The following is an 18,348-nucleotide window of genomic DNA, read 5'->3' on the forward strand; positions in this document are numbered from 1 at the left end:
AGAACGTCAGGGGCAGGCGTCGGACGTATGATCTGTGAGTGGAGGAAGTTCCGATCGTGAGAACGAAGGTAACATTTGAACTTGGGGCATCAGTGGCCTATACTGCTTCTAGATTGAGGCCTATATTGTGATAAGATTATGAGAGTTTAGCCTGACATTAGGGTTATTCTCTTGTTTTTTGTCTTGCAGAAATAATGAATCGGTTCAAAAAGCCTGAGTTTATGAGACAGTTTATCGATAGGTACAGGGAACTGCCCAGTTTGTGGCAAGTCAAACATAATTTATACCATAACAGACCAGCCAGGAAGGCAGCGCTGGAAAAACTACTGGAATTTGTGAAGATGGGAGGTCCCCAATGCAGACAGCGATTTTTTGGACAGGAAAATTGGTAGCTTGAGGAACACATACAAGAAGGAGTGTAATAAGGTCCTGGCATCCCAGAGGTCAGGAGCAGCAGCAGAGGACGTGTATGTACCCAGTCTGTGGTACTACAACAAAATGCATTTTCTGAAAGACCAGACTGAAGTGAGGTCATCACTTTCCACACTCCCCCCGCGCTGAAGCTTCCGAGAACCAACCTGGGCCTTCCATACAGGAAGAAGTGGAGAAGCCCAGTGGAGGAGCCCAGGTGTAGTATTTTTCTACATATTTCTTGTCCTAAAATTAATGATGTTAACTAGATGTTATTATTGATTAGAAATTAATGATTGAACAAAGGGTGTTTTACATATCAATAGACAGTAGTGGCCAAAAATGATTAGGCCAAGAATGAAAAATGCTGCGGTCAGAATGATAGTCTTTTCTATTTATTAACATTGGCAACAGTCATGAGCTGAAAATTGTGTGTGATTGATGAAGCAAAAACTAAAACCATGTCCCTTTTTTATACACAGGAAAGCCTCAGCCAGGATGAGGGTCTGGAATGTGGCAGCCAGGAGGTGGCCAGGCCCAGTGGACTGACCCAATCCCAGGTCCCTCCCCTCCGCCTTCCACCCAAAAGGCCCAGGAAGGGGAGGAACGTGGAGGAGGCAGCACTTGCCCTCATTCGGGATGCTCATGCGACCCTGAGAGACCACTCCAGCGTTCAAGAGGGCTATGGCTGCATAGTAGCAGTGAAAATGCAGGAAATGGAGGAGGGCCAACGCCTCTTATGTGCGAACATCATTTTACAGACCCTAAATAAGGGTTTGAGTGGCCAAATGACAGAAAATACACACCTTTCTGAGTCGTCCATCCTCCTCCTCCTGCCACAACTCGACGAACAAAGCCACAGCGTGCAGGGAAGCGTGGAAGGAAGACAAGAGAGTGATGGCCTGGGTTCAGTCTGGTCTGACAGAAGACGCAGGCTGTTGTAGTACCACAGCCTGGGGACATATATGTGATCTGCTGCTGTTCCTGATCTCTCGGAGTCCAGGACCAGATTGTGCTCCCTATTGTATGGACTCCTCAGGCTACCAATTATCTTTTTCAAATAGATGAAGTGTGCCCTGGGGTACAAAGGCTTAGCAAATTTCTGCAATTTCTCCAGCGTTGCCTTCCCTCTTTCTTTTGTTATGACCCATAATAAACGGTAATTTTGTTTTCAACAACTACTTGCCTATGTGTTTTTATTAAAAAAGGACAGTTTGTGAGTAGGCAGGTACATTTCAAAAATACAATGTCAACTTAACAAGGGACACCAACCTCCTTGAAGTTAAAAAACACAAGATAATAGGGGTGCAACGGATCGTCACCGATCCGAACGGGCCAACCTGTTCGGATCGGCACACCCGCGATCCGCGGAGCGCTCCGCGGCCTCGGGTTTTAGGAAAGGCCGCGGCTTCGGCCTAGCTCCGGAGCCGCGGCCATCTTGGTACATCCGGCGGCGCTGAGCATCGTGCTGACGTCATCACCCCGCCCCCAACTCGTGGGTTTGTCAGCTTCTCTAAAGCAAGCAAGGTATGACTAACAGGCACAGCAGCACTAATGTATACTGCTGGAGTCTGTGTGGATATTACAGTGGGGACATTGATTGGCTATATTACAGTGGGGGACATGGACTGGCTATATTACAGTGGGGGACATGGACTGGCTGTATTACAGTGGGGGACATGTGGCTGTATTACAGTGGGGGACATGTGGCTATGTTACGGTGCGGGACATGTGGCTATGTTACGGTGCGGGACATGTGGCTATGTTACGGTGCGGGACATGTGGCTATGTTACGGTGCGGGACATGTGGCTATATTACGGTGCGGGACACGTGGCTATGTTACGGTGCGGGACACGTGGCTATGTTACGGTGCGGGACACGTGGCTATGTTACGGTGCGGGACACGTGGCTATGTTACGGTGCGGGACATGTGGCTATATTACGGTGCGGGACATGTGGCTATATTACGGTGGGGGACATGTGGCTAGATTACAGTGGGGGACATGTGGACTGGCTATATTACAGTGGGGGACATGTGGCTATATTACGGTGGGGGACATGTGGCTATATTACGGTGGGGGACATGTGGCTATATTACGGTGGGGGACATGTGGCTATATTACGGTGGGGGACATGTGGCTATATTACGGTGGGGGACATGTGGCTATATTACGGTGGGGGACATGTGGCTATATTACGGTGGGGGACATGTGGCTATATTACGGTGGGGGACATGTGGAGTGGCTATATTACAGTGGGGGACATGTGGCTATATTACGGTGGGGGACATGTGGCTATATTACGGTGGGGGACATGTGGCTATATTACGGTGGGGGACATGTGGCTATATTACGGTGGGGGACATGTGGCTATATTACGGTGGGAGGCATGTGGCTATATTACGGTGGGGGACATGTGGCTATATTACGGTGGGGGACATGTGGTTATATTACAGTGGGGGACATGTGGCTATATTACAGTGGGGGACATGTGGCTGTATTACAGTGGGGGACATGATGTGGATATATTACAGTGGGGGAGATGACGTGGTATTACAGTGGGGGAGATGACGTGGATATTACAGTGGGGAGATGACGTGGATATTACAGCAGTGGGGGAGATGACGTGGATATTACAGTGGGGAGATGACGTGGATATTACAGCAGTAATCTTGGTACACCCGGCGGCGCTGAGCATCGTGCTGACGTCATCACCCCGCCCCCAACTCGTGGGTTTGTCAGCTTCTCTAAAGCAAGCAAGGTATGACTAACAGGCACAGCAGCACTAATGTATACTGCTGGAGTCTGTGTGGATATTACAGTGGGGACATTGATTGGCTATATTACAGTGGGGGACATGGACTGGCTATATTACAGTGGGGGACATGGACTGGCTGTATTACAGTGGGGGACATGTGGCTGTATTACAGTGGGGGACATGTGGCTGTATTACAGTGGGGGACATGTGGCTATGTTACGGTGCGGGACATGTGGCTATGTTACGGTGCGGGACATGTGGCTATGTTACGGTGCGGGACACGTGGCTATGTTACGGTGCGGGACACGTGGCTATGTTACGGTGCGGGACATGTGGCTATGTTACGGTGCGGGACACGTGGCTATGTTACGGTGCGGGACATGTGGCTATGTTACAGTGCGGGACATGTGGCTATGTTACGGTGCGGGACATGTGGCTATGTTACGGTGCGGGACATGTGGCTATATTACGGTGCGGGACATGTGGCTATATTACGGTGCGGGACATGTGGCTATATTACGGTGGGGGACATGTGGCTAGATTACAGTGGGGGACATGTGGACTGGCCATATTACAGTGGGGGACATGTGGCTATATTACGGTGGGGGACATGTGGCTATATTACGGTGGGGGACATGTGGCTATATTACGGTGGGGGACATGTGGCTATATTACGGTGGGGGACATGTGGCTATATTACGGTGGGGGACATGTGGCTATATTACGGTGGGGGACATGTGGCTATATTACGGTGGGGGGCATGTGGCTATATTACGGTGGGGGACATGTGGTTATATTACAGTGGGGGACATGTGGCTATATTACAGTGGGGGACATGTGGCTGTATTACAGTGGGGGACATGATGTGGATATATTACAGTGGGGGAGATGACGTGGTATTACAGTGGGGGAGATGACGTGGATATTACAGTGGGGAGATGACGTGGATATTACAGCAGTGGGGGAGATGACGTGGATATTACAGTGGGGAGATGACGTGGATATTACAGCAGTGGGGGAGATTGTGGATAACTGGATTACAGTGGGAACTATATGGTGGTGGAATTTTCACAGGTTTTTGCAAATTCAATGAATTGCATTTTGCACATTTATCCAAATTGACTTTTAGATTCATATATTGTTCTAATTATTTTTCATATTTTTGGTGTTCTTGTCAATTCATGTGTTTACGTCGTTCACTATTGTAATATTACGTTTAGCGCAATCCTATTTTTTCTATATTTTTTTCCTTGTATTGGGGTTTTGCAGAAGGATTGCTGCTTCCACTGAGTCTTAGGCAATTTTCGGCCGCACAAGATCGCTTCTAGGTCTTAGCGCAGTTTCTTTCCTTTTTTCCAGGTGAGCTCCCCTGCCTTCCCTGACTGGCGAGTCGGGCAAACGACTGCCCACTGTTTCGTCCTCCCCTGGAACGTCCTTCAGGCTACCGAAGCGCTTCCACATCCTGCCTCTACTTTGGGGAAGGAATCAGTCCACACACACAGTGTGGTCATGGCGAGCGGAGGAACGGAGGAGCTTGAACGCCCCACGTCATTGAAATCCCCTGTATGGGAGCATTTTGGCTTCCCTGTCAAATATGATGATGAAGGAAAGAGGTTAGTGGATAAAACCGTGACGGCGTGTAGGCACTGTGGCACAAGAAAGCCATATGACACTGGAAACACATCAAGCATGGCTACGCATTTGAAGCGACATCACCCCGGTGTTTCACTGACAGCAGTGAAACTGAAAACGAAAGCTACTCAACAACCGCTTATCACCGCAGCATTTACGCAGCCACTTGTTGCACAATCAGACCGGGCTAAAGCCATCACAAAAGCCATCGGTGTGTTTATAGGTGCAGACATGAGGCCATATTCGGTTGTCCAAAACGAGGGCTTTAAACACATGCTGAAAGTGCTTGAGCCACGTTACAACATCCCGTCGCGTACCCACTTCAGCGAAAAGATTGTGCCAGATCTTTATGAGCAGGAGAAGAAAAAAGTTGTGGATGAACTATCCCGAGCATCCTCTGTTGCGCTAACGACAGACGGGTGGACATCCAGGGGAGCACAGAGCTATGTGACGATAACCGCTCACTTCATCACAGCAGACTGGGAGATGAGAAGTCCGGTGCTGCAGACACGTTCCCTCTACGAGAGTCACACAAGCACTCATCTTGCGCAGATACTGACTCAAGCAGTGGAGGAATGGAAGTTGAAGAGGCCCAGTACTAATATCCCAGTCACAACTGATAATGCCAAAAATCAAATAAATGCAGTGAATGAGGCAGGACTGGGCCCACATATAGGGTGCTTTGCACATGTAGTGAATTTGGCATCACAGAAGGGAATCTCAATCAATAGGATGGACCGCCTTCTTGGGAGGATCAGGAAGGTGGTTTCCTACTTCCACCGAAGCACAACAGCTGCTCATGTGCTTAAGACAAAGCAAGAAATGCTAAAGCTGCCTACTCATAAGCTCATACATGATGTCCCAACAAGGTGGAACTCTACTTATGATATGATGGAGCGTTATCTGGAGCAGCAGGCAGCTATATACTCTGCATTGACCGACAAGACCCTGAAGAAAAATGTCAAAGACATCATTACCCTGTCTGATGATGATGTGAGAGTGGCAGAGGAGGTCCTCCAGGTGCTTAAACCCCTCAAAACTGTTACATCTCTGCTGAGCACTGAAAGTTCATCATCTGTGTCAATGATCCTGCCGCTTAAAACAAGGATTCTACAATCCATGGCTCCAGGTGTGGAAGACAGCATTATCACTCGAGATGTCAAGACTGCCATTAGAGAGGACCTGCAGCACAGATACACTTCACCCCCTACTCTACAGGACTACCTTCACAGATCTACTGCCCTGGATCCGAGGTTCAAGTCCCTGTCTCACATGGACCCTGCCCTACGCCAGAGGACATACAGTGACCTCACCACTGAGATTGTGAGCAGTCTGGGCACTGAAGACTGTGATGAGGTAAAGAAAAAGAATATTATTTAAAAATCATAAATTTAAATCTAAATACATTTTTTATTTTCGTAATAATGGCTTTTTTTAAATGTTGTTATTTTCATGTTTCATAGACATGAAAAATGTGGCAATAATATTGCCACATTTTTCACGTCTATGAAACATGAAAATAAATAATAGGTTTAATTAATCAACAATTTTTTTTTCTGCAGGGTCAAGCTGCAGAACCAACAGGAGCAAACTTGGACTCATCATGTCCTCCACAAAAGAAGTCAGCGATGGCAGAGCTTTTTGGAGAGACCTTTGCCACTTCCAGCAAAGACAAGAAGACTCCTGCTGACATCAAAGAGGAGGTGGCATCCTACCTGGCAGCAAGTGGCATTACAGTGGATGGTGATCCGCTGACATGGTGGAAAAGCAATGAGTGTAGATACCCTCATATTGCCACGATGGCAAGATGCTATCTCGCTGTGCCAGGCTCTTCAGTTCCTTCCGAGAGAGTGTTCTCAACAGCAGGGGACATAGTGACTGCAATGAGGTCCACACTCTCCCCAGACAATGTAGACACCCTTGTCTTTTTGAAAAAGAATTTGCAATTATAAGCTCAGGAATGCTTTGCTTTCTTTCTTTTATTCTTCTTTGATGGTGTGGACATACTAGGCTTTCACACCATGTTTCAAGGAAGATGATGTGCCTTCTTATGTTGCACTTTAAGTTGTTTTTGGCTCATTGCCCATCGGTCCATGTTTAAAGGAAGGAGATGTGCCATTTTTATGTTGCACTTTAAGTTGTTTTTGGCTCATAGCCCATCGGTCCATGTTTGAAGGAAGGAGATATGCATTTTTTTATGTTGCACTTTAAGTTTTTCATTATGTTACAAAGAAGAGATTATGCCTTGTGCACTTTAACTTGATTTTATATATTTTCAAGCAATGTAAAAGTGTTAATAAACAAAAAGACGAAACTTATGTTTATTTGTCTTGTGTTTTTTTTTTTTTTTTTTTGTTGATCCGAAAATGATCCGATCCGTGACTCTGATCCGAGAAACGATCCGAACCGTGAGTTTTTTGATCCGTTGCACCCCTACAAGATAATAATGTTGTTGTGGTAACTTGACACAAACAAAAAAAATTATGGAGATCCCTAGAAAATAATTTTAAAATAATAAAAAAAAAGTAGATCTTGATTTAAATAAAAAAAAGGAAAAAAAAAACCACTATAAAAAATAATTGTAAACATTATTATGGAGATCTGGCTTTAAAAACTAAAAATATTATTAGGGAGATCACAAGAAATAATAAAGAAATAAGTTTGTCAGAACTCTGTGTGAATATCAGCAACAAAACAACTTCATTCTTCTAGCATTATAAAGAACAAAAGAATGCGCTGCATTAAAAGATCCAAAAATTTACAGCGTGACAAATGTGCTATGTGATATACCTATTGAGAACTCCACACAAATATGGGGGACCCATGAGACCTTCCTCGGTTAAACCCCCACACTCTGGGTCCATTAAGCGCTTTTTAGCCACAGGAACGGAGGATTCCTTGGAGGCCAGGACTCAGTGCCTTGCCACGTGGAGTGTGGGTTTATCCCTGCCGCATCAAGCCATTCGCAGCACAACTCTCCTGCTTCCTCCTGCGAGTTATCTCCGCACTAGAGGCTCACTCTGAGACATGAATGTGGCTTTTCTGGTAAGCAGTCCCCTAACTAAAAATAGGCTTGCTACCATAATACATAACCTGGAACGTTCTGTCAAGAAGGAAGTGTCCTCTATGTAGTCTGAACTTGCTAACACACTGCAGAGAGTGGATGACACAGAGCAGCGGCTGGATCACCACTATACCGCAATTTCTGACCTCCAAGCCCAGATGCACCATTTAACCATGGCTCATTGCATGGCATTATACAAAGTTAGAGGATCAGGAAAACCACAGTAGGAGGAACAACCTCCACACTAGAGGGCTCCCGGAGGCTACAAGATGAAGACTTTGCCGATACTATCAAGGGGATTCTCAACTCTATCCTAGGAAACCCGGTCACGGATGCCTTGCCTTTTGATCGGGTACACAGGGCTTTCCGTCCCCACAGAGAGATGCGATCTGCCGATTGCATTACTACACTGACAAGGAAGCAATTGCGAAAAAGTTGTGGGACATCCCCTCCTACGACTTCAACGTGGCCATGATTACCATCTACCCTGACTTGGCGAAGGTGACCCTGGAGCGTCAAAGAGCATAGCATTCTTTACTGGACAAGTTGCGGGAGGTGAATGTGACTTACAGGTGGGGATTCCCTGACTGTCTCATCGCTATCAAAGATGGCCGCTCTGCCACATTGCGATTCCCAGAGGACTTGGAGAAATTCTGCCAAGACATGCATATGGACTCATTGGACCTCCCGAGCTGGGACCATTTGTCTGTCTTAACATTTCTTCCAGAGCAGCAATGACACAGAGCTTCTAAGGAATGTCATTCGGGCACATCCGATTCTTCACTCAAAAATGGGAGATCTTTCCATTATAATCTTTGTGAGTTATAGCTTCCCCATAGCTAATTTTCCCTGAGCCTGATGCTGGAACTCTAGACATTGTCTACTGAGCCACTGAATCAGCCCTTGTTTTCCCTGTTGGATCGCTGTTCAATAACATTTCTGTTCTTTGAAGCTTGGTTTCTTGCTGCTACTTTTTCCCCTTTAAAAGCAGTGTGCGTCCTTTCGCACTCACTGATCCTTATTGGACAACTGCTCTACCCTTGGACTCACAGTTTTGCAATGTTATTTTGTTTTATACTGTTACTCTTATTGGTTCTACTGAATCCCCCTATGTTGTGCAGAGGCGCCCTTGGGCTTGTACTCATGGTATTGTTGTCCTGGATGCCTGATACCCTGGGGGCTGGCCAGAGGGTAAACCCCCTATCCTATCCCTCCATATATTTGTGTGACCTACCAGATGTTGTTTGGTTCCATCTTTCTACAATTTCTCTCATACCTTCTCACTTAATGAATTTCCTGACTTCCCCTTCTACACCTAGGTGTCTTTCCTTCCTCCTGATATAGCGCTTTAGATCCCAATCTGCCATATTGAAAGCCGTTCTTGTTCTTATTTCCTCATGGTGAAAAATCAGCCCTCTTTATTTCCAAGATTAAGTCTGATAAAGAATCTATAGTGCATACCTCGACTGACATCTCCAAAATACTTAGGGACTTCTACCAGCGTCTATACGGTGTCCAAAGAGAGCATCCTGCACAAAAGGCACTTGGTAGCTGACTTTTTCTCCAAAGCTGACCTTTCTAAACTCCCCACCGCCACGTTAAACTTCCTGGAGGCTCCTGTTACAGAAGATGAAGTAACGCCGTCAAAGCTCTTGCCTCTGGCAAGGCACCTGGGCCAGATGGGTACACTGCTAAATACTACAAACTTTTTCAAGGCATCTGGCTTTCTCACTTTACTTGTGTCTGGGGAAGGCCCCTTTATATCTGAAACCCTTCATGTGCACATTATTGTTTTTCCAAAACCGAGTGAAGACCCTGCCTGTTCTTGAAGCGATTAAACATGAATGCCAAAATTTATGCGAAAGTTCAAGCGAACCGTCTGCTCCCTTTACTTCCGAAATGGGTCTCTCCTGATGAGCCAGGATTCATCCCCGTAGGGAGGCTAAAGACACAGATTCTGATTGTACATACCCAAAATTGTTCCCGGCCCACCCTGTTATTTTCTATTGATGATGAAAAAGCATTTGACAGGGTGGACTGGGAATATCTCTTAGCGGTCTTGTCCCCACTTAGGTTCAGGCTTAACCTTGTTGCGGCACTTTATAGACAACTCACCGCTCAAATAAGAGTTATTGGCAGGGCTGTCCTTTAACTCCCCTTTTATTTGCCCCCTCCCTTGAACCTTCTTATATACTATTAGATGAAACCCTAACATTCATGGCATAACAGTTGAACAAACAGAACACAAATACGCTGCATATGCGGATTACATTCTTTTCTACATACAGCAGCTCAAGGTCTCCCTACCCAACTTGATGTCTGCATTTTCTATCTTTGGTAGGGTCTCCAATTTCAAAATCAATCTCACCAAGTCACAGATTTTCAACCTCAATATTCCACAGGCAGAAGCACGGGTCATGAAAGGGACATTCCCATTTGCTTGGCAGAGCTCTTCCCTAAACTACCTCGGGATTTCGCTCACCTCTTCCCTGTCTAGACTATTTCAGGATAACTATATGCCCCTGCTTATTAAACTTGACCTAAGTCGCTCGAATTCACTTGCACACACTTGACTGGGTAGAATAAACATTAAGATGACTGTGTTGCTGCCAGGTTGCTTTTCTCTTCCTTAGTCCATTAAGGGTAAATATGTCTGGAAACGAGTTAAACCTTGTTGTGAAAATTGTTATTAATGTATAGTGTCAAATGTCTCCCAGTGTCAGTTTTGCTGCAATACGCTCATGCGAGCGTGTCGTCACATACAGACACCGGTGAAAGACCGTTGGTTGCGGAAACCTTCCTGTGGACGCGGAGATCTGTTTGCCGTTTAAGGGATGTTTGCTTATGCCTCACCAAGAGACTGGCCACCTCATGGCAACTGCATCTACACTCCCGGCAAACAGACCTGCGCACATGGGAACAATAGTAATCGTACAAACATGGCTCGCTGAGCCTCATGGAGTACAGTTTGCACCAATAGTAAGCGGTGGGAACATGCACACCTTCCTAATCAGAGTAATGTTCGCAGCGTTTGCACCCGGCACAATGCGAGGCCCATTGTCTTGGATGCCTGCACACACATTTCTGTGCACAGTCAGCAGGAAACTGCACACATTGCTCTGCACACAAATGAATGCATACATCTATATGTCTGATTGGTCCTTTTTGAAGGCATACAAGTGTCTGATTGGCCGATTGCAATGCCACCACCTCTCTGTTATACCTGTTTAGCCCTATTAATAAACGGGATGTCTTAGGTCACTAGGACTCTATATACGGACCTCCCAATGTGATACCAGTCTTTGTGTCCGTGTTACTTGGTTCTATGCAAGCATGCTTTCCCGGATTATCACGCTTATTAGCGCAGCAAAATTATTTGCTTATAGGCAAGCTCATAATTTCCACAACAACCTTGAGTGTCAAGGTCAATTCTTTGCAGATCTAAAAGTAGAGGGGGTCTTGCCCTACCAGATCCGGAATGCTATTTTCAGGCTGTTGTGTTGAGAGTCTGTTTTGCAGAGTGTTCTTTTCAGCACCTTAACTATGGATGCATCTTGAATACAAACTTGGTCAAACCTTGTTACACTTACTGCCCTGAATCCCAAAACAATTCTAGGAACTCTCATCTTCTTCATCCCCCCTCACTTATCTCTGGCCATTTGGGACTCTATCCTAAAAATAAAATCACATGGAGTCAACAACTCACCTATGCTTCTGCTTCTGGGGCACTCCTACCTTTATCCAGGTCATATGGACACCGGCTTTCTCTCACGGACTAACGCTCCGCAATTGCTTCTACAACATGTGCTTAAGAATGGGGAACTCATTCCACTGCAATAATTTAAAACCTCCTTATCGATCACCAGACTTGACAAATGGCATTATATGCAACTATCTCAATTTGTTTCCCCGCTACCAAAACCCTTAAGATCGTTCAAAGATCTCACCCCTATTGAGCACATCTTTGCCGCGAACAAAACACTTGCTAAAGAGCATCTCCCAATTCTATGTGGCTCTCCAAGAGCTGGAATACACTGACTATCCTCCTTACTTAGCAACATGGGAACAGGACCTACAACACATGCTCTTGGATGCTCAATGGGACAATACTTCAATTAGCTTATGTTTCCTCAATATCCTCCAGGACTGCTGTGATGAACAATAAATTGCTAACCCGATACCACTACTCCCCAGCTCGCCAACACCAATTATTGCCTAATTATCAGTCTAAATGTTGGTGAGGATGTAGTTTGGAGGCCACTCATGACCATATTTGGTGGAGATGCCCTATTTTGCATCCGTACTGGACAGACATCTCTGGCGTTCCAATACTTGATGACCCTTGGGTCATACGTTTCCACTGCTCTCAAGAAACCATTAAGGCTTACAAGCGTTCTAATGTTCTTCACCTACTAAACGCTGCTAAGTCTGATTACTCTATTTTTTTTTTTTTTTTAATAATCAAAATTTTATTCATTTATATAATACATCATTTATACAACATACTATACCCCTACATTCAACCCAATAACAAGACTACACATTACCCCACATATCCCATTTACCGAGGTTTATAAATTACCACAAAAAAAAAAAAAAAAAAATACCTTATCAAAATCTATAGTTCTTCCATCCACCCCTATCCTTGTTATTAATTGCTCCAACTCCTTCCTCCAACTACAAACGTGATTAAACAATAATTATAATGTGGCTTCTCCAATTTATAAAGTGAGAAAAAAAAAAATGTATTTACTATCTGTGATGTCCCCACCCCCCCTCCTTAATATTAATTTACTCCCTCCCTTCCTCCCATCGTGCAAACATATTAAATACATTGTAAAGTGATTTCCCCCTTTCCTAGTTCATATCTTAAATCCCTATAGTTCATAATTCTATAATTTATATTTTGTGCAAAGCAAAAAAAAACAAAAACAAAAAAAAAAAACACCTTTCTGTGGTCCCCCCCATATCCAAGCCTACTTAGATAAAATTATAAAGTGCATTCCTCCTTTTTTAATTCCTGTCAAAATCACTAATCCATAATTAATAAATTGTGCCTTCTTCCCTCCCCCCCATCCTTAATGTGTTTACCCCAACTCTTCCCCCCAGTGTATCAACCTGGTAACAAAAGAAAAAAAAAAATTTTCCTTCCCTTTTTTTTTTTTCTTTTTCCCTTTCCCTTCCTCTCCTCCCTCCCCCTCTTCTCTTCCCCTCTCCTCTCTTCTTTTCTATCCGTGATGTCCCCTCCCCCCTCATCAATATTAATTTACTCCGGCCCTTCCTCCCATTGTGCAAACATATTAAATGAAATTGTAAAGTGATTTCCCCCCTTTTCTAATTCGTGTCATAAGTCCCTACAATTCATGATTATATAATTTATATTTGTGCAAAAAAAAAAAAAAGGGGGAAGACAAACAACCCTCCAACAACACACCCCTACCCCACATCACCCTCACCACTCAGTGTTTATTAATGGACTCGGGGTGAATGGAAAAAAAAAAACCCCGGCGAGTGAGAACATGTAACCATACATTATCTTACCTCCCACCCCTTTTACTTAATTGGCATTAGAGAAGTCATATCAATATTTCGTTTTCTCTTTCTGGGCTCATCATCTTATTTCTTAATTCTTAATGACTACACCATTTCTGCCTCCGTTACCCATAGATGTTTCCCTCTTCCATTATCTCCCTGGCGCACTGCTCCCATTTTGCCCATGTAGTTTCAAATTTCTTTTTTTGATTTTTAACCACATGCACCTACCTCTCCGCTTCCTTTATTATGTTAACCTCATTTCTCCACTCCATGACTGACGGTTTCCGATCCTGCCTCCAATACCTTGGGATCAGTTTTTTTGCTGCGTTTAATAAGTGTGGAGTTATGCTTTCCCTATACTTTTTGACGGATCCGGGATTTCCGTGAAACAGATATTGTATAGGCCCAAACTCCAGGGAGTCCCCTGTTAATTTCTTAATCCATGGAGCCACTGATTCCCAAAATGGCTTGATTATTGGACATGTCCACCAAAGATGAAGAAAAGTTCCCCTCTGTCCGCAACCCCTCCAACACCTATTGCTAGATACCGAGGAGATTTGTGCTAATTTTACTGGTGTCCTATACCATCTCGCTAGGAACTTATATGCCATTTCTTGCACCTTTGCGCTTATGGAGGTTGTGAATGTTAACGATATCATTCTATTAATTTGTTTATCTGTCCAGACTTGGCCCAGCTCCCTCTCCCATTCTTTTACAAAGTAAGGGGGTGTCCTTTCTTGTTCTTTTAGGATCATTCTGTACATTCGAGATAGAATATGCCCAGATTCTGATATCTGTGCACACTGCCTCTCAAATGCCGTAAGTGAGTTCATGGGTCTCAATGGTTTTATTTTCTTGAGAAAGCTCTTCATTTGGTGGTATTTCCATTCTGCCATTCGTGTCTCACCAAATCTCATGACCATCTCTGTCAGTGATAATAAGGCCCCATTAGGGGCAAACTTACAACATCTAGTATTCCCATCCTGGCCCCATGCCCCCAGACTTCCCATCAACTCCCCCGGAGGGAACCAAAGGAATCCCTCCAGAGGAGTCAGAGGGGAGGTCTGGGGGGCATATTTACCTTTACTATTCATTCTGTCCCATACTTCCAATGAATTCAAGGTCATTGGTGATGTCCATTGTGACAACCCTCTCAATGACCCTTGGATCCATGGTGCTCCTGCCAGGTTTCTCCCCGCCATTGACATTTCTGCCTGTACTCATGGTTTTCTCTTTAGGTCATGACACCAGTCTACTATTCTTACTAGAGTCATAGCCCTATAATAGGATGTTATATCCGGGAGTCCTAGGCCTCCCTCAGCTCTGCTTCTCCTTAAAATATCGTAAGCCAGTCTAGGCCTTTTGTCACTCCACACAAATGCCACAAACAGCCTACGTATTTGCCTAAAGAGAGTCGCTGGCAACCTGATTGGAACTGTGCGCAGCACATAAACTATTCTGGGCAGTATACTCATTTTTATGGCACTGATTCTCCCAAACCAGGTCAGGTATTTACCCTTCCATTTCTTTAGATCTTCTGATATATCTTTCAATAATGAGCCATAGTTACGTTCATACAATAGTTCATAGTCTGCACTGATTTATACCCCCAGGTACGTCAGCGACTCCTTATTCCATATAAATGGGTACATCTCCTTCAGTGACCTCTCCATCTCCGCTGAGATATTACTAGGAAAGATGACCGATTTCTCGAAGTTGATCTTGAAACCAGACAGCCTTCCAAATCTCTGTACCTCAGCCATCAATGCAGCTGTAGATGCCTGAGGAGCGGAGAGGAAAAACAACAGGTCATCCGCATACACTGCTACTTTATGTTCCGTATGTCCTATGTATGTCCCTACTATCTCCACATTCTAATTCTGCGCAGGAGTGGTTCCATTACTATCGCGAATATCAAAGGGGATAGCGGGCACCCTTGCCTGGTGCCATTTTGTATGTTAAAACATTCGGATACTGTCCCGTTGACCTTTATTCTTCCTCTTGGTTTCCCATAAAGTGACATAATCCACCCTAGCATTTTTTCCCCCAGACCTATCCTCCCCAGTACTTCTCTCATAAAGCCCAGTTCACTCTGTCGAAGGCCTTTTCGGCATCCATCGACAGAGTGATTCCTGGGGCTCCATCCGGGCCATGTCGCATCCATTGCAATACATGAAGGGCACGGATGGTATTGTCCCTAGCTTCCTGTCCTTTTATAAACCCTGTCTGGTCTGGGTGTACCAAATCACCTACATGTTCCCGAAGTCTCAGGGCCAGGATTTTTGCCAATAATTTGGTGTCGGAGTTCACCAGAGAGATAGGCCTGTAATTAGCAAATACCTGGGGGTCCTTTCCCTCTTTTGATAATACCATTATATATGCCAGTAATGCTTCTGGAGAGAGTGGGTTCACAGCATTAATAGAGTTGAAATATCTACAAAGTGGTCTTACCAAAACTGGGAGAAATTTCTTATAATATGAGTTTGTCAGCCCATCTGGCCCTGGACTTTTCCCAGGGGGCAGGGTTGAGCTGATTACTCTATTTTGGAAGAAGCTGCAAATCCCCTCGCAAAACCTATGGTTCCAAACTGTAGACTATATCTGTACAATGGAAGATCTCACTTTTGGGATTCGCAACGGTCAATTCTCCTTCACTATAAAATGGGCACGCTGGCTGGAATTCAAATCCACTTCTCGATATGAAAAGATTATGACCTCTGAGTAGAGCTGCATCTGATGCATGTAATACTATGCTAATGTGGTTGTTGTATGTACATCAATACCTTTTAATAACCTTTTACCTCATCCTTCCATCGTTCATGGTTGTTATTTGCATTTGACTGGGATCTCGACAGATGGCATGGCACCTTACTATCATTCTTTCTCTAACTATCTCTATTCTGTCTCTCTCTTTCCTTCCTCTACCTATTCAATCAATGCTATTCTACAAACTATTATAGAATAAAAACACTTGAGATGATTTATCATAACCTTATCATAACCTTATTATGACCAAGAACGTCCATGTAGTTGGTATATGTTGCATCATGGAATGTGTCGTCATCTCAATAAACATTTATTAAAAAAACAAAAACAAAAAATATTTTCTAATTTTTTGCAGATATTCTGTAGAACCAGATTCTGACACACCTTTCAACTAGCCGAGGACATGCCGGTGGCCGTGGATGCAATCAACGTCAGAGGGGGCCAGTTTCAGTAACTAAACTTAGGACAGGGTAATAGCTCTGCTGCAGAAAGTGCTGCAGGAGAGGCGCAGTTTGGATGCCTTCCTAGATCCAAAAAACCCACGTGCCTGCTTCTGCTGCACTTTGTACCATATCCTGGAGGACATTGGTGGAGACCAGGAGAAACATTGCAGTAATAGCCTGTATGCTGTTGCAATACAGTATCAGTCTGCAAAATTAAAGTGTTACTAAACCCACAACAGTAAAATCAGTCTGTATATGCAGTAAAGCATGCTCATTATACTCACTGTGGAACCTAAGGGGTTAATCCTCAGCATTGTGTAAAAAGGCTGTTTGACCTTGTCTTCTCTGATCTTCCCCTTCAACTGTCTAACCATCTTCTGATAAGCCAGAGCCTTTGGAGTCACTCTGCACATGCTCAGTCTGATGTGTAATGCTTGAGTGTTTTTTTTTGTTTTTTCTTGGGATCTTGAGGACCAACCAGCACTGTCCAAACAGAGGATCAGGGGTCCTGTAGCCTCATAGGACAGTCATAGTAGAATGAAAACTCTTCCTACATGCTTTAACCAATGATAGAAGTAACAAGACTGCTATATACTGCTGATGAGAAAATGTTTAGCAGTTTATAATTACTAAAATAGTTGCATGTTCATGTCCTGTGGGAGACCAGAAATAGTGAATGCAGGGTCCTGGGTTTAGGAACACTTCAAGTGGTGGGCGACCACCTAGCTATCCCTGCAATTATTTCAGGGTCCCCCCCCATGCACCCCGGGCACTTTGCAGCGCTATTACTCCACTCTTACCATCAGCCCCCTTCTCAACGCTTGCCTTCACCAACCCAGTCCCAGATGTCCTTTCATCACTTCCCAGGGGATTTCCCTCCTCCTTCTCATGTCACCTCCTTCCCATTTATATACCGATAGCACATTTCATGGCCCCAAGCTGATTTTGCTCCACCACGCCTACACCTACCTAACCATTCCTACACTGAACCTTCTTTCTGCCATCCCCACGTGGAACCCAAGGGGTAATTTATTCCCTTGCACCATTTACCACCGGCTTTAAATTAAAAAAAATTGAACAGATACATTTTGTCTTGTGTGTTCTCCAATTTTTTTTTTTTTTTTTTTTTTTTAAAGTTGCTATGGACAAATTTTCCTCTGTGTGGGGTAAATGTATACAGACTCCAAAGAGGACGGTATAAGTTTAACTCCCACAGAATATGTATGTGAATAACAGACCCCTCCCCAAAATGAAGAAAAATAAATAGTACATAGGGAGACAACAGAACAAAATTCAAAAAGTTAATAAAAAATGAATTGCCAGAAATTTTATTTTACAGAAAAGTAAGCTAGAAAAAAAAAAATTCAAAAAGAGGACACTCCAGGACACTTCATCAGGTGAAACAAAAAATTCAGCAAACTGATTTCTAAATGTCATTACACATGCAGTTGAACGCAAGTCCATGTACTGGACATGCTGTGCAGGATGTGATGGCTCTGGTTAATCAGCGGCTCTCTCCTTGTCTCTAAGTTGTGGAGGACACAGAATGCAAAAACCTTTATCGCATTCTCGACATCAAGCTGCATGCACAACAAGAGAACACGCCACTTTAGCTGTGCAGATGCCAAATGCGCACTCAGTGCATGGCTCAGAGGGTAGCTGAAAACTTTTTTTCTTGTGGCTCAGGCCGTAACTGCTGTATGGCTGCATCAAATTTTCAGCCAGCTTGAAGGCCTCAT

The 18,348-nt window shown here is 44.4% G+C and overlaps 2 protein-coding genes across 9 annotated transcripts in view; one reads left to right on the top strand and one right to left on the bottom strand.

The window, feature by feature from the left end:
- IPPK (inositol-pentakisphosphate 2-kinase) overlaps window positions 1–18,348 on the bottom strand; it is a 1,128,404-nt gene that overhangs the window by 795,033 nt on the left and 315,023 nt on the right. The gene's annotated exons all lie outside the window — the stretch shown is intronic.
- On the top strand, window positions 4,679–6,809 carry LOC141102411 (E3 SUMO-protein ligase ZBED1-like). Its single transcript, XM_073591370.1, has 2 exons — window positions 4,679–6,157; window positions 6,364–6,809. The coding sequence occupies exons 1-2, from the start codon at window positions 4,679–4,681 to the stop codon at window positions 6,751–6,753; spliced, it is 1,869 nt and encodes a 622-aa protein (XP_073447471.1). The 3' UTR covers window positions 6,754–6,809.

This window comes from Aquarana catesbeiana, linkage group LG07 (genome assembly GCF_042186555.1).
Source record: "Aquarana catesbeiana isolate 2022-GZ linkage group LG07, ASM4218655v1, whole genome shotgun sequence".
NCBI classification, from domain to species: Eukaryota; Metazoa; Chordata; class Amphibia; order Anura; family Ranidae; genus Aquarana; species Aquarana catesbeiana.

What these genes read in the sequence shown, in the direction of transcription:
- LOC141102411 (XM_073591370.1), top strand. Translation starts at nt 4,679, where the DNA reads ATGGCGAGCGGAGGAACGGAGGAGCTTGAACGCCCCACGTCATTGAAA. An exon ending in GCACTGAAGACTGTGATGAG is followed by an intron (nt 6,158 to 6,363) that starts GTAAAGAAAAAG and finishes TTTTTTCTGCAG; the next exon opens with GGTCAAGCTGCAGAACCAAC.